Source organism: Panicum virgatum, chromosome 3N (genome assembly GCF_016808335.1).
Source record: "Panicum virgatum strain AP13 chromosome 3N, P.virgatum_v5, whole genome shotgun sequence".
Lineage (NCBI taxonomy): Eukaryota > Viridiplantae > Streptophyta > Magnoliopsida > Poales > Poaceae > Panicum > Panicum virgatum.
Genome location: NC_053147.1, coordinates 29,801,750 through 29,814,045, shown reverse-complemented (window position 1 = coordinate 29,814,045; position 12,296 = coordinate 29,801,750). Strand labels below are relative to the sequence as shown.

At 48.3% G+C, this 12,296-nt stretch overlaps 1 protein-coding gene and 1 long non-coding RNA gene across 7 annotated transcripts; both read left to right on the top strand.

Annotated features, from left to right (window-relative positions):
• The first annotated feature begins 220 nt into the window (after positions 1 to 220).
• On the top strand, positions 221 to 831 carry LOC120665610. Its single transcript, XR_005671239.1, has 2 exons — positions 221 to 360; positions 466 to 831. It is a non-coding gene; the product is annotated as an uncharacterized LOC120665610 (long non-coding RNA).
• Positions 832 to 8,852: 8,021 nt separating this feature from the next.
• LOC120665609 (polygalacturonase At1g48100-like) lies at positions 8,853 to 12,034 on the top strand. Of its 6 annotated transcripts, none has more exons than XM_039945207.1 (5): positions 8,853 to 9,512; positions 10,081 to 10,248; positions 10,325 to 10,372; positions 10,443 to 11,239; positions 11,411 to 12,034. In XM_039945207.1, the coding sequence occupies exons 1-5, from the start codon at positions 9,078 to 9,080 to the stop codon at positions 11,541 to 11,543; spliced, it is 1,581 nt and encodes a 526-aa protein (XP_039801141.1). In that variant the 5' UTR covers positions 8,853 to 9,077; the 3' UTR covers positions 11,544 to 12,034. The 6 variants fall into 6 exon arrangements, with proteins under 6 accessions (XP_039801141.1, XP_039801142.1, XP_039801143.1 ...); XM_039945208.1 differs by having other exon boundaries at positions 8,854 to 9,512; positions 10,328 to 10,372; positions 11,411 to 11,952; XM_039945209.1 differs by having other exon boundaries at positions 8,854 to 9,512; positions 10,455 to 11,239; positions 11,411 to 11,950.
• Positions 12,035 to 12,296: the final 262 nt, after the last annotated feature.

The window sequence follows — 12,296 nt, the reverse complement described above, 5'->3', positions numbered from 1 at the left end:
TGTGGCGGTGTTTTCGTTCGGCTGACCCATTTTGCCGGTGAGCATGGGGACAAGAAACTCGGTGAATGATGCCTATTTTTTGAAAAAAGGAATTGAGTTTTTCATATTCGCCACCCCAATCAGTTTGCATAGCAATGATTTTCTTATTGAATTTCCGTTCAACAAAATTCTGGAAATTATGGAATACTTGAAACACATCGGATTTATTTTTGATTAAATAAACCTAGGTATACTTGCTGAAATCATCAATAAAGCTGACATAATACGACTGTTTTCCAACAGATTCAGGCGCTCGCCCCCAAACAGCAGAGAAAATTAGTTCAAGAGGAGCAGTGGACATATGATGCGAACGAGAATATGGTAACTGATGGCTCTTGGCCTTTTGACAAGCATCACACACCGATTCTGTTTCATTAAGTTTGGCACAAGGCAGATCATGACTATTTATTACTTGATGAACTACAGAAAAAGAAGGGTGGCCTAAATGACTATGCCATCTAGATATAGACGGCTTGCTCACACCAAGGACTTGTTTATTGGAGTCTGCTTCATGCGCCACTAGGGGATATAGGCCCCCTTGACATCTATCGTGATGCAGTATTTTCTTCGTGACCCGATCCTTGATAAGAAAGAAGTTTGGATGAAACTCAAAATATGCATCATTATCAAGGGCAAGTTTATGAATAGAAGCAAGATTTTTGTGAGCACTAGGAACATGCAGAATATTGTTTAGATGCAGATTCATATTAGGGGTACGTAAAATTGTATGACAAATATTACTAATCCTCATACCTGAGCCACTTTCAGTATGGACTTGATCATTGCCGTCGTTGTCATCATGAGTCGTCATCTTTTCCAGCTCGCTGGTGACGTGGTCGGTGGCTCCACTATCAGCATACCAGTTGGTGTCGACACCATAGGCTGCTGAGGCAGATTCGGCAGACTTGGTGTTGTTCGGCACATAGTCCTCATCGAACCGATGCCAGCACTCATTCGCCCGGTGCCCCCTCCTTCTCGCAGATCTGGCAGTTCCAACATACGTTAATAGGAAGATATCACCAATCGGAGATGAAGATATCACCAATCTGGCATCTCCATCGCCCCGGCCGGGCTCCTTCAGCCGCCCGCTGCTCCCGTCCAGGAAAGGAAGAGACCCCGTTGCTGTACGGCACAGGCCTTTATATAGGCAGGGGCTAGGCCTAGGGTCACACGCTTGCTAGGTTCTCCACCCGCCGCCGCCTCCAGTTAGTTGAGAGAAATCCGTGGGCCTTATCTGCTCAACACGCAAAGCGGAGCGATGCACGGTTGCAGTTTTAAACGAGCAAGATAAGTGTCTCAGCTAAGAAGCTAACTAGCGCGTGCGTGCGTATCCCGTCCCGGCCGGCGAGTACGCAAGCTTCTCTCATTTTTGTTACAGGTCGATGCACCCAGCCGCTATCACCGCCAGAGGGTTCGACAGGTCGGGATGTTTCGAGAACCTTCCAGGCCGCGCCGGCTGTCGTGCGGGCCTGACCATACGGTCGTCGTCGTTCCTCTAGTACGGTACCATGTTTGAGTACGTGTATATATATTGAACCATGCTCGTACGTGAAGCTAGCCCATGCAAAACTTCTTGCTTCTTTATACACATATCAATATATATAGCTTATATGGTACAAAATATCGTCAAACACCCGGGCCCCTCCTCTCTGGGTCCGGTCGTCCCAGGTCTAGCAGGCAGCACCGCAGCAGCCGGAAAACGCCCCCGTGAGCGCGCGGCCAGCCGGCAGCCGCACATCTGTCGAGCTACGCAACAAAGCCGCGCTCACGGGCCGCCACCGGCGGGCAGCCGGGCACCTCACGGCCACGAATCCCTCGCCTCTCCTCCCTCGATCCTCGCTTTCCCTGCTCACAATTCCCCTTTGCTTTCCAACGACTAACCGCCTGCCCCACTCGTCTCTGGTCTTGTTTGGTTTATGTCATTTTAGGGAATAGTAACATTTTGACTGTTAATTACGGTGTCAAACAAAGTCAGTTTACAAAATTAACTTCAGAACCCCACGCTAGGAATCCTGAAGATTCTAATGAGTCCTTTGACAGCATGATTTGAGAATGATTACTATAGCGTCACAGTAGTTAAACGTTAATTAATTACCGTCATTAGATTCATCGCGAAAAATTACACTCATTCCTGAAAAGATTTTGCAAATAGATTTCATTTGGTCATTCATGCGGAGGCTATAAAAACCATTCTAGGATCTCATCATCACTCCGCACCCAAATACTCCGTTACGTACCGGGGCATGGGGTACGTACCGGAGCGGCGACATCAGCTCAAATAGTATGGGGTAGAGTGAACTTTCAAAAATGAAAAGGTATAGTATGGGGGTAGAAGCTGCCCATTTGCGTGTCGGGCCAGCTTCAGCTTTCGCTCACGCAGGTCTCGTGCTTCAGGGTCCCATCGTCAGACGGTTTTATGTATGGGGCCATTGGTGGATTATGTCAGAGCTCCTCACCGTGAAATGCTCTTCTTCTCGTTTATTCTCGATTGCAACAGTATGCGCCACTGCCACTCCAAAATTTCCTATAGGTTCGTTGGTCATCACATAATCTACCAGCTTTTAGTAGTGTTACTTTAATGAGAGTTCAACTAATGAAGGATAAAAGATACTTTCTCTATTTCAAATTATTAGTTATATTAATTTTTTTAGATTTATTGTTTTTACTATGCATCTAGACATAATGCATATTTTAGATGTATAGTAAAAATTATGCATCTAAAAAAATTAAAATAACTAATAATTTAGAGCGGAGAGATCGTAGGTGTGAATTGCACTGTCATCCCCAACAAACAGCTAGCCCAACCTCGTTTGTTGCTGACGGAGCTTGGTTTGAGCTGATCGATCCTTACTTGGTAAACTACTTACCACCGACGGGGGCGTAAACTTAGGACCTCTAACGGGCTCGACTCGTGTAAAGGAAGCCCAGCAAGTTCACTGGGCTGGTCATGGCGTGGCCCACCAACTAGCGTGGGCGGTTGCCTTCATTCATAAGCGAGCACGGCCGGAGGCTTAACCTCTCGGGACACGTGGAGGTCCCCCGACCTAGTGCCCCGGGTCAGAGCCGTACCAGACGACCCGGGCCGTGCGCTCCAAGATTGCCGCTCCGCACTATGGGCGTGCTGGTCAAGCCAGGCCCCCGTAAAGGCTCCACGACACCCACTCCCCTCTTAGCGCAATATGAACGTGGGCTACAGGGCTCCCTGACAGAGGAATAGTGCCTCCTGTGCGGGTCCCGCAACGCAACGGGAGAGGGCGTCAACGGGCGTCGCCCCCCGCGCCGTAATGATGGTCACCCCTGCGCACCACTCCATTACGCCAGCGAGTGTGACCGGACGGCCCTGCCTGACCTTGGTAAGGCACCCATCACCGGGCGTGCTGTCCTTCGGACAGAGGCTACGTGGGAAGGACGTGTGGTAGCCCTGCGGATAAGAAGCATAGGCACAGACGGATAAGACTAGAGATGATCCCCGAGCAACCATCCGAGTGACCAAGTCATCCCGACTGACCGAGGATGGGACAGCGCTTGTACATCCCATTGCCCAAGCAAACCAACCAGACTCAAGCCTTCCAACTCCGAATGACCGAGTGGACCCCCACGACTGACAAAGGCGAAGGACTCCATACGGGACCGACACGGCGCTAGATATATGTAATTGGGGGCCCACCTTGAACTACAAAAGAGAAAGCCCCCGCGTAGGAAAGGATTGGACTCCTAGAGGTTCGACACTGCTAGATACATCTTGTAAGCTCCTTTCTGAACTTTGAGCACCCGGGCTCGAGAGCAATAGAGCAAGAACACCACCCCCATACTAGATGTAGGGCATATTCAACCCGAACTAGTCTAAACCCTCGAGTCTTTGTGTGCTAGACCATATCCGATCAAACGCACAACAAACAAGCAATTGAGTAGTTTTGTAGTCGCCCATTTCCCGCAGCGACAACCACTTTATTCCATCAACGACCCCAACTAGTAGTCTAGTACTCTTCTGCTTTCTTTAGATTAGGAGACCGAACGAGGCTTCGAGATGGTTACGGCATGCAGTCACGAGAGTGCAATGAAGCGACACGTGGTCCTGACACACACGGTGCCTTTTTGCAACCATGAAATCGATTCGCGGTCGAGATCCAACAAGATACGCTTTTCGAGTTTGGGCCCATCCTTGTGTTACGAGCACGCACGTCTACGACACTGACAGCTACTGAAATATACGGGTTTTCACTTCACCAAGCAAAGCCTTCGGCCCCGTTTGGAACAAGGGCACAAAGCAGAGATTTTGAAATCCCAGAAACTAGAATCAGTTAGGTCAATGGGAGGTAGATTTAAAACAGACTCTCAAATCGAGATTAATCCAGCTCCTTCGGAAAAAAGAGATTAAATAGTACCAAAAAGGAAAGACCACGAAATTACTTTTTGGTGATATGAACACCAAATATTTCTAGCTTATTGCAAATGGAAAACATAGGAAAACGAGAATTTTCCAGCTAGAAGATGATGGAAAAATCATTAAAAGGGATGAACAACTTAAAAAATACATCACTGATTACTATCACGGTCTATTTGGCCCGTCCGACATCTCTCCTTTGACCATAGATGAGAATAGAAGGGGGGATATACCGCAGGTGACAGATGATGACAAAGAGAAATTAATAGCGAATTTCTCATATAATGAGATTAGAGAGGCTATTTTCCAAATGGAGCACAACAAGACACCTGGTCCGGATGGTTTCCCAACTAAATTTTATCAAGCTTTCTAGGATCTAATCAAGGATGATTTAATGGCTATGATTGTAGAATTCCACAATGGGACCCTTCCTCTCTATAATCTTAATTTTGACATTATAACCCTCCTTCCAAAGAAGGATAATACGGTACAAATTCAACAGTATCGTCCTATCTGTCTCCTTAATGTGAGTTTCAAAATTTTCACAAAAGTGGCGGTCAACAGACTGACGCAAGTAGCGGATAAGGTCATCCGACCAACTCAATCTACTTTCATGCCAGGGAGATACATCTTGGATGGGGTTGTAATTCTACATGAAACATTACATGAACTTCACAAAAATAAGATAAATGGGGTAATCTTAAAACTGGATTTTGAAAAAGCCTATGACAAGGTAAAATGGTCTTTTCTCCAACAAACACTGAAGATGAAAGGATTTTCCGAGAAGTGGTGCTCATGAATTGAATCTTTTGTGTCTAAAGAAAGCATTGGGGTCAAGATCAATGATGACATAGAAAATTTTTTCTAGACTAAAGGGACTTAGACAAGGCAATCCATTGTCTCATTTGCTCTTTAATCTTGTTGCAGACATGTTAGCAGTTATGATTTTTTTTTTGAAAGAGGTACCCCAAGGGAGACCCCTGAAGTTTTAAGGTGCCGCACCCAGGGTTAGAACCCTGGGCGGGAGCCTCCCGGCCAGTGGCCTTTGCCACTGCGCCATGAGCTCCTTGGCGTTAGCAGTTATGATTGCTAGAGCAAAGCAGGATGGACAAATCTCAGGTCTTTTGTCCCATCTTGCAGATGACGGTATTTTAATTCTACATTATGCAGATAATACTATTATCTTTATGGATCATAATTTCGATGAAGCCAGAAACATGAAACTCATATTGACTATCTTTGAGCAGTTATCTGGCCTCAAAATAAATTACTATAAGAGTGAACTCTTCTGCTTTGGTGAAGCGAAGGAGGTAGAATCTGACTACATGAATATTTTTGGATGTCAGGTAGCAGAAACTCCTCTAACTTATTTGGGAATACCGTTATACCATAAGAGAATAAGTAATAAAGACTGGAAGATCATAGAAGACATGTTTCAACATAAACTGAGTAAATGGAAAGGCAAGTTGCTCTCCTATGGAGGCAGGCTTACTCTCATAAACTCAGTTTTAAGCAACCCATCTGTCTATATGCTTTCTTTCTTTGAAATCCCTAAAGAAGTTCTCAAAAAACTAAATTTTTATAGATCTAGATTCTTCTGGCAAGGGGATGATCACAATAGAAAATATAGATTATGTAAATGGAATATATTATGTAGTCCAAAAGAATAAGGTGGACTGGGAATTATGGATTTAAAAGTCCAAAACAAATGCCTTTTAAGTAAATAGTTGTTCAAAGTTACTAATGAAGATGGCATTTGACAACAGATAATCAGGAATGAATATCTTAAATCCAAAACCCTCACTCAGGTTGAGAAAAAAACATGGTGATTCACAGTTTTGGTCAGGGCTTATGTCACTAAAACAAGATTTTCTTAAATGGATGACATTTAAGGTACATAATAGGAAACAAACCAGATTTTGGGAAGACAAGTGGCTGGGGAACTTGGTCCTTAAAGATCAATATCCCAATTTGTTCAATCTGGTTCATCGCAAACATGTTACCGTTCATACAGTGCTTAATGGAGACCCTTTGAATGTCTCGTTTAGGAGACACCTTACGGGAAATAACCTGAGAGACTGGATGGATTTGGAACATCGGGTTGCTAACAACCAGCTGGGAAATAATAAGGATATCGGAATCTGGCAACTTCACAAAAGTGATCAATTTTCAGTTCGTTCTATGTACTCAGCTCTACTAGATGTTCGAGTTCTACCCATAAACAAGCCCGTATGGAAATTGAAAATTCCTTTGAAAGTAAAAATTTTTATTTGGCTACTCCACTGTGGGGTTATCCTGACAAAAGATAATTTAGCCAAGCGTAATTGGAAGGGAAGCAAACAATGTTGTTTTTGCATGAATGACGAAACTATTGTGCATCTCTTCTTCGGTTGTCATATGGCTAGGTTACTTTGGAGGATAATTTTCATCACCTTTGATCTTACAAAACCTAATAATATTGTGCATTTATTTGGGTCGTGGCTGCAGGGTTTTATGTGGAAAAGAAAAAGTTATGTTTACGGGCTTATGTGCGCTTCTCTGGTCAATTTGGTTATCCAGAAATGATGTAATTTTTCGTAATTCTAAAAAACAAACCGTTCTCTAGATCCTTTTCAGGGGCACTTATCTTACCAGGACATGGGTGATTTGCAAAAAGAGGTGGACAGAGCCTTGATTGCAGATGCATGTCGCGCCTTGGAAGTGACGACGATGGACATCTTTTCACGGAACGGGTGGCAATTTAGTAATAGGTTAACGGGTGGCAATTTAGTAATAGGTTTTGTGGCTTGTAATTTGCTTCCTGTTTATTATTCAATATTACTTTATCTCGTTCTCCGGTGGACGACGAACAATCGGTTGAAGAAGACGACCAGAGAGCTCTACGATGTAATTTTATTTTCTTTATGTTGTCTTGTGTCAAGTTGGCCTTCTATTGTACTATAAATTGTTTTTCTTTATATAAATCAGATATGAGACACCCTTTTGGTGTCTTCCTCAAAAAAAAAAGATAGGCTTACAAACGCACTAGATTTTGCTAAAGATTCTGGAAGTGAGATTTTGGGAATTTTAGAATCCTAAAAGTTGGAGTGGAGCTGATTTTAGCTTCTACTATACGGCGAAGTTATATTTTTACTCTTGAATATCATGGACAAATTATAGCAATGTGACTCTCTCTTGCCGTCGGTCTCCTATCCTCATCCATATCCGACTGATCATCTCCCTCCCTCCGTCTCTCTCCTCGTCCGCCACCTCCACCTCCCCTTCCATCTAGACACGGTCATCCCTTCCTTCCCTGCACAGGCCACCGCTAGCACCGGCTGTCCCCGCCCCTCCGCTCACAGCACAATGTTCCTGTGTTGTTGAGCCTCAACGTAATTGCGCTCACGAAGAAATTGAGGGCGAGCAAGGGCGTCCAGACGATGTTGTTCCTACTGTCGAACCAAAATAGCCGTCCTGAGGTAAGTGAAGCGCTAGAGTTTTCAGGAAGCAGGAGACGTCAACCCTGAGTCTCTTCTCCAAAGTAAAGAATGAGGCGGCAGTTTAGGCTCTTGCTGGAGCCAAAGATTTGGAGTCACTTATAAGGAGAGATTAAACCTTTTTTTCTAATTCCTTTTCGGTAGCATGTTGTACTCTCCTTCTTTATCCATGAAATAGCCACAATCATAAAAAAAAAGACAGCCATCCCGCCACGTCAACAGGCCATCGCACTAGGCCATCGCACTAGGTTGTACTAGCCCGTAGTTTGCCCGGCGGAGCGGCTCCTAGCCCGAGGCTGGTCAGGCAGGGCTCTGGCACGCGCGGCTTGTCCGCCGCTCCCCGCCCGCAACCGGCACCAACCATGGCTCGCAAGGCGACCCACGTGGTTGCTCCCTGCCCGCGGCCGGCCCTGCTCTGATCCTCCCTGCCGGTGGCTGGGGTGCGGAGGAGGCGCGCCGGCCTCTCCCCGCCGCCGGCTCCATCCCTAGGTGCTCCTCAATCCCACCCAGACTCCTCTCGCCTAGATACTGTATTGCAGTTGATTGAAAAAAAGTAAGGGCATTGAAGGGAAGCACGCACCAAAAACCCTTAAAATCTGCTAATAGAATCCCAATATCCACAGACCACCATTTAGATTTAGTTCTAAATCTAGATGTTTAGAATCCAGTAAAATCTGGCTTACCCAATCCAATCCAAACGGGCCCTCATGGGACCAAAATCAAAACTACAGATCGAATCCTGCTCCAATCTGCGAGCTGCCTCTGTTTTTCCGCATCACCGTCTGCAAAGGTGCGGAAGATTCACGTGATGAAAACGAAAGGCGAGGAGATGAGTCCGTGTCTCCCTGACTCGCTGCCTGCGCTCTTGACACGTGTCTCCCTGCTTGTGGCTTCTCCCTCCATTCGCGTCGTCCTCTACCCTCCACACACACGAGCAGCATACTCCCAAGCAAGGCATCACGGGATCACATTCGCGGCCATACCAAAAGGCAAAAGCCCATCGTCATCGTCAGACCACACTCGTGTTGGCGTCGCAACAATTTTCCTTTGAGCCTCCCCGTGGAATTGTGCCTCCCTCCATTAGTTTCGCCTACTCCTCAAGAGTCACAGCAAGCAAGCGCACACCACAACTCTCTCACCTGTTTCTTGAAGCAGAGGCTTCAGAGCTTCGCTTGGCCATGGGAATTGCAATTAGGCTGCTCTTCCTGCCGTTGATGGCCGTGGCATTCTGCGGCTACGGCGTTTGGGGAAGGAGCCACTTCCACAAGAAGCCGCCGCGCGGCGTCGGCCGGCACAGGGGCGGCGGCAAGGAGCGTTCCGTGGTGTCCTCCCCGGCGGACGACGGCACGCGCCCGGTCGAGCCGCAGCCACCGACGGGCACCGTGCCCTCCGACCCGGCCACTCCGGTCCAGCCCGCGGAGCCGTGTGTGTTCGACGTCCGGGCGTACGGCGCGGTGGGCGACGGCACGACGGACGACACCCAGGCGTTCCGGGAGGCGTGGAGGGCGGCCTGCGCCTCCAACTCCGCCGTACTGCTGGTGCCGTCTGACGGCACGTTCACCATCACCACCACCACCTTCTCCGGGCCGTGCAAGCCCGGCCTCGTGTTCCAAGTAACCAACCATCCTTGTTTCACCGCACAGCCATGGCTTCTCAAATTCTTTTTTTTTCTAATAACAATGTATAAAATAGCCCGCTATAGTCTGTTATTAGCTTTTTAGGAGATCTACCGCTACGCTATACAATATTTGTCTGCTATATCCGCTAAAAGAGTTTTTACATGATTTAGCGGTAATAAATGTCTGCTAAATAGGTTTCCGCGATATTTAGCAACGCTAAAGGTCAAGTTGTTAGTATATTTTTGTAGTGTCATTCTCTCAAATATGTATTCGAAAGGATCAATATAACTTGGGTGGACCGTTGACAAAACACATGTGCACAATTGAGCAGTCAGGAGACATGTTGAGTCTATTTTAGAGTGTTAGACTAATAATGTATCTAATTTTGTATATAATTATTGATTACTTTATCATTCCGATAAATAATTTAGATTCTGCTATAACTCGCTATAGCTTTATATAGCTTTTAGAGAAAGCTGTCGCTAAATTTCATAGTCCGCTATTTCTTACATTGCCTAATAACAAATGAATGAACCTGCCACTGTCCGGCCGTGTCGTGCAGGTGGACGGCGTGCTGATGCCGCCGGACGGGCCGGACTGCTGGCCGCCGTCGGACAACCGGCGGCAGTGGGTCGTCTTCTCCAACATCGACGGCATGACCCTGCGCGGCGCCGGCACGATCGAGGGCAACGGCGAGGACTGGTGGAATCTCCCCTGCAAACCTCACAGGGTACGCACGCCCCCAAATTGTTTGTTGCATTCGTCTCAGCCTGGCATCGTCATGAGCTCCATGCCCAAACCCTCAGCAGGGCCCGAACGGCTCGACGCTGCGCGGACCGTGCGACAGCCCCACGGTAGGTGCCGTCCTCGTTGCTTTGCTGCATCATCGCCATCATCCATCCATCAGGTTGCTAAATGCAGCAGGTACGTGTGCAGCTGCTGAGGTTCTTCATGAGCCGGAACCTGGTGGTGGAGGGCCTGCGGGTGGAGAATAGCCCGGAGTTCCACTTCCGGTTCGACGGCTGCAGCGACGTGCGCGTCGACGGGCTCTACATCAGCTCGCCGGCCAACAGCCCCAACACCGACGGCATCCACGTCGAGAACACCGAGCGCGTCGGCATCTACAACTCGAGGATCAGCAACGGTGACGACTGCATCTCCATTGGCACCGGGAGCTACGACGTGGACATACAAAACATTACCTGCGGACCTGGACACGGCATAAGCATCGGCAGCCTCGGCGTGCACAACTCGCAGGCGTGCGTGGCGAACGTGACGGTCCGGAACGCGGTGATCCGGAACTCGGACAACGGCCTGCGGATCAAGACGTGGCAGGGCGGGATGGGCGCCGTGTCGGGCATCGCCTTCGACACGGTGGCCATGGAGAACGTGCGCAACTGCATCATCGTGGACCAGTACTACTGCCTGGACAAGCGGTGCATGAACCAGTCCACGGCCGTGCACGTCACCGACGTCTCCTACGCCAACGTCCGGGGATCCTACGACGCCCGCAGCGCGCCCATCCACTTCGCCTGCAGCGACACCGTGCCCTGCACCAACATCACCATGTCCGAGGTCGAGCTCCTGCCCTTCAGCGGCGAGCTCGTCGACGACCCCTTCTGCTGGAGCGCGTACGGGACGCAGCAGACGCCAACCATCCCGCCCATCACCTGCCTGCAGGACGGGCTGCCGGAGGCCCTACTCGACAACCCGGACCTCAGGTGCCGATAGATCGATCGATCGACAAGCAAGTTGGGTTGGGCAGAAACACCATTTTATTTGAGTTATGTGGAGTTTGTACATGCATGCTGCATGTATGTGCGCTTTCGCTCCCTCTCAATTGACTCTCTGTAATCTGGACTGACTCCCTCGCTCTGTATTCTGGACTCTAGCAAGACCAAGGCCCGTGATCAACTGGATCAACTTTCCGCAGTTGAAGAGCAGACTGGAGAACAGCGAAGTTATCATTCCTACATGATTTTGCGTTTATCCTACACAATAGCGGTAAATTGCAATTATAGCTGATGGAAAAACTTGTTAACAAAAAGATTAATTTGGGATATCTTATACCTGATTTATATTAAGGACGGAAGACCAAAAATTACTATAGGTACAATTAGAAAGATCGCCATGTGAGGTGACAACTGACAGCGTCGCTCTCGTCTAGGGGCGACACGGGTGGCACCCCAACCACCGCCGCCGCTCCCACGATCGTCCACGCCTCATCCCCGCTCGAGTGGGGCATCGGAAGCCCGTGCCCCCCGAGGACGGCGGTAGCGGGCCCTATGGCGGTGCTGAGGCGGCGCTAGATCCCCGACCAGTGAGGCCGGATGCAGCCTCGCCCCGTCCGGCGAGATGATGGGGTAACTTCGACTCGTGGTGGAGACTCGGTCCCTTAGCTCCGACAGTGGATCACTCGTGGGATGGTGGTACCGCCTGTAGGCATTCTAGGTGAAAGCCTACCCAGACATTTGGTCTGTGTCAACAACGGCGGCGCTTCAGACGTCGTTTCCGATGAGACGTTGTTGTGGTGGCGTCTGCAAACAGGCGTTGTTGTGGTGGCGACGGCATCTTTGATGTTGTTTAATTTCTTCCTGGAGCTGGAGCGTTGTCTTGGAGGTCCTTCGATATGACTTAGTTACCTCAGCGGCATCGGATCGGACATCGAGTTTCTAGGAAAACGAGAGAGTGATGATTTGGTGCTGTGTAAAGGTTATGCAAGGATGAAACATGGATGAATAGTAGAATTGAAGTTTAGTCTTCTTGATTTCTTTCTTT

What these genes read in the sequence shown, in the direction of transcription:
- LOC120665609 (XM_039945207.1), top strand. Translation starts at nt 9,078, where the DNA reads ATGGGAATTGCAATTAGGCTGCTCTTCCTGCCGTTGATGGCCGTGGCA. An exon ending in GACCGTGCGACAGCCCCACG is followed by an intron (nt 10,373 to 10,442) that starts GTAGGTGCCGTC and finishes TAAATGCAGCAG; the next exon opens with GTACGTGTGCAGCTGCTGAG. An exon ending in CTCGACAACCCGGACCTCAG is followed by an intron (nt 11,240 to 11,410) that starts GTGCCGATAGAT and finishes TCTGGACTCTAG; the next exon opens with CAAGACCAAGGCCCGTGATC.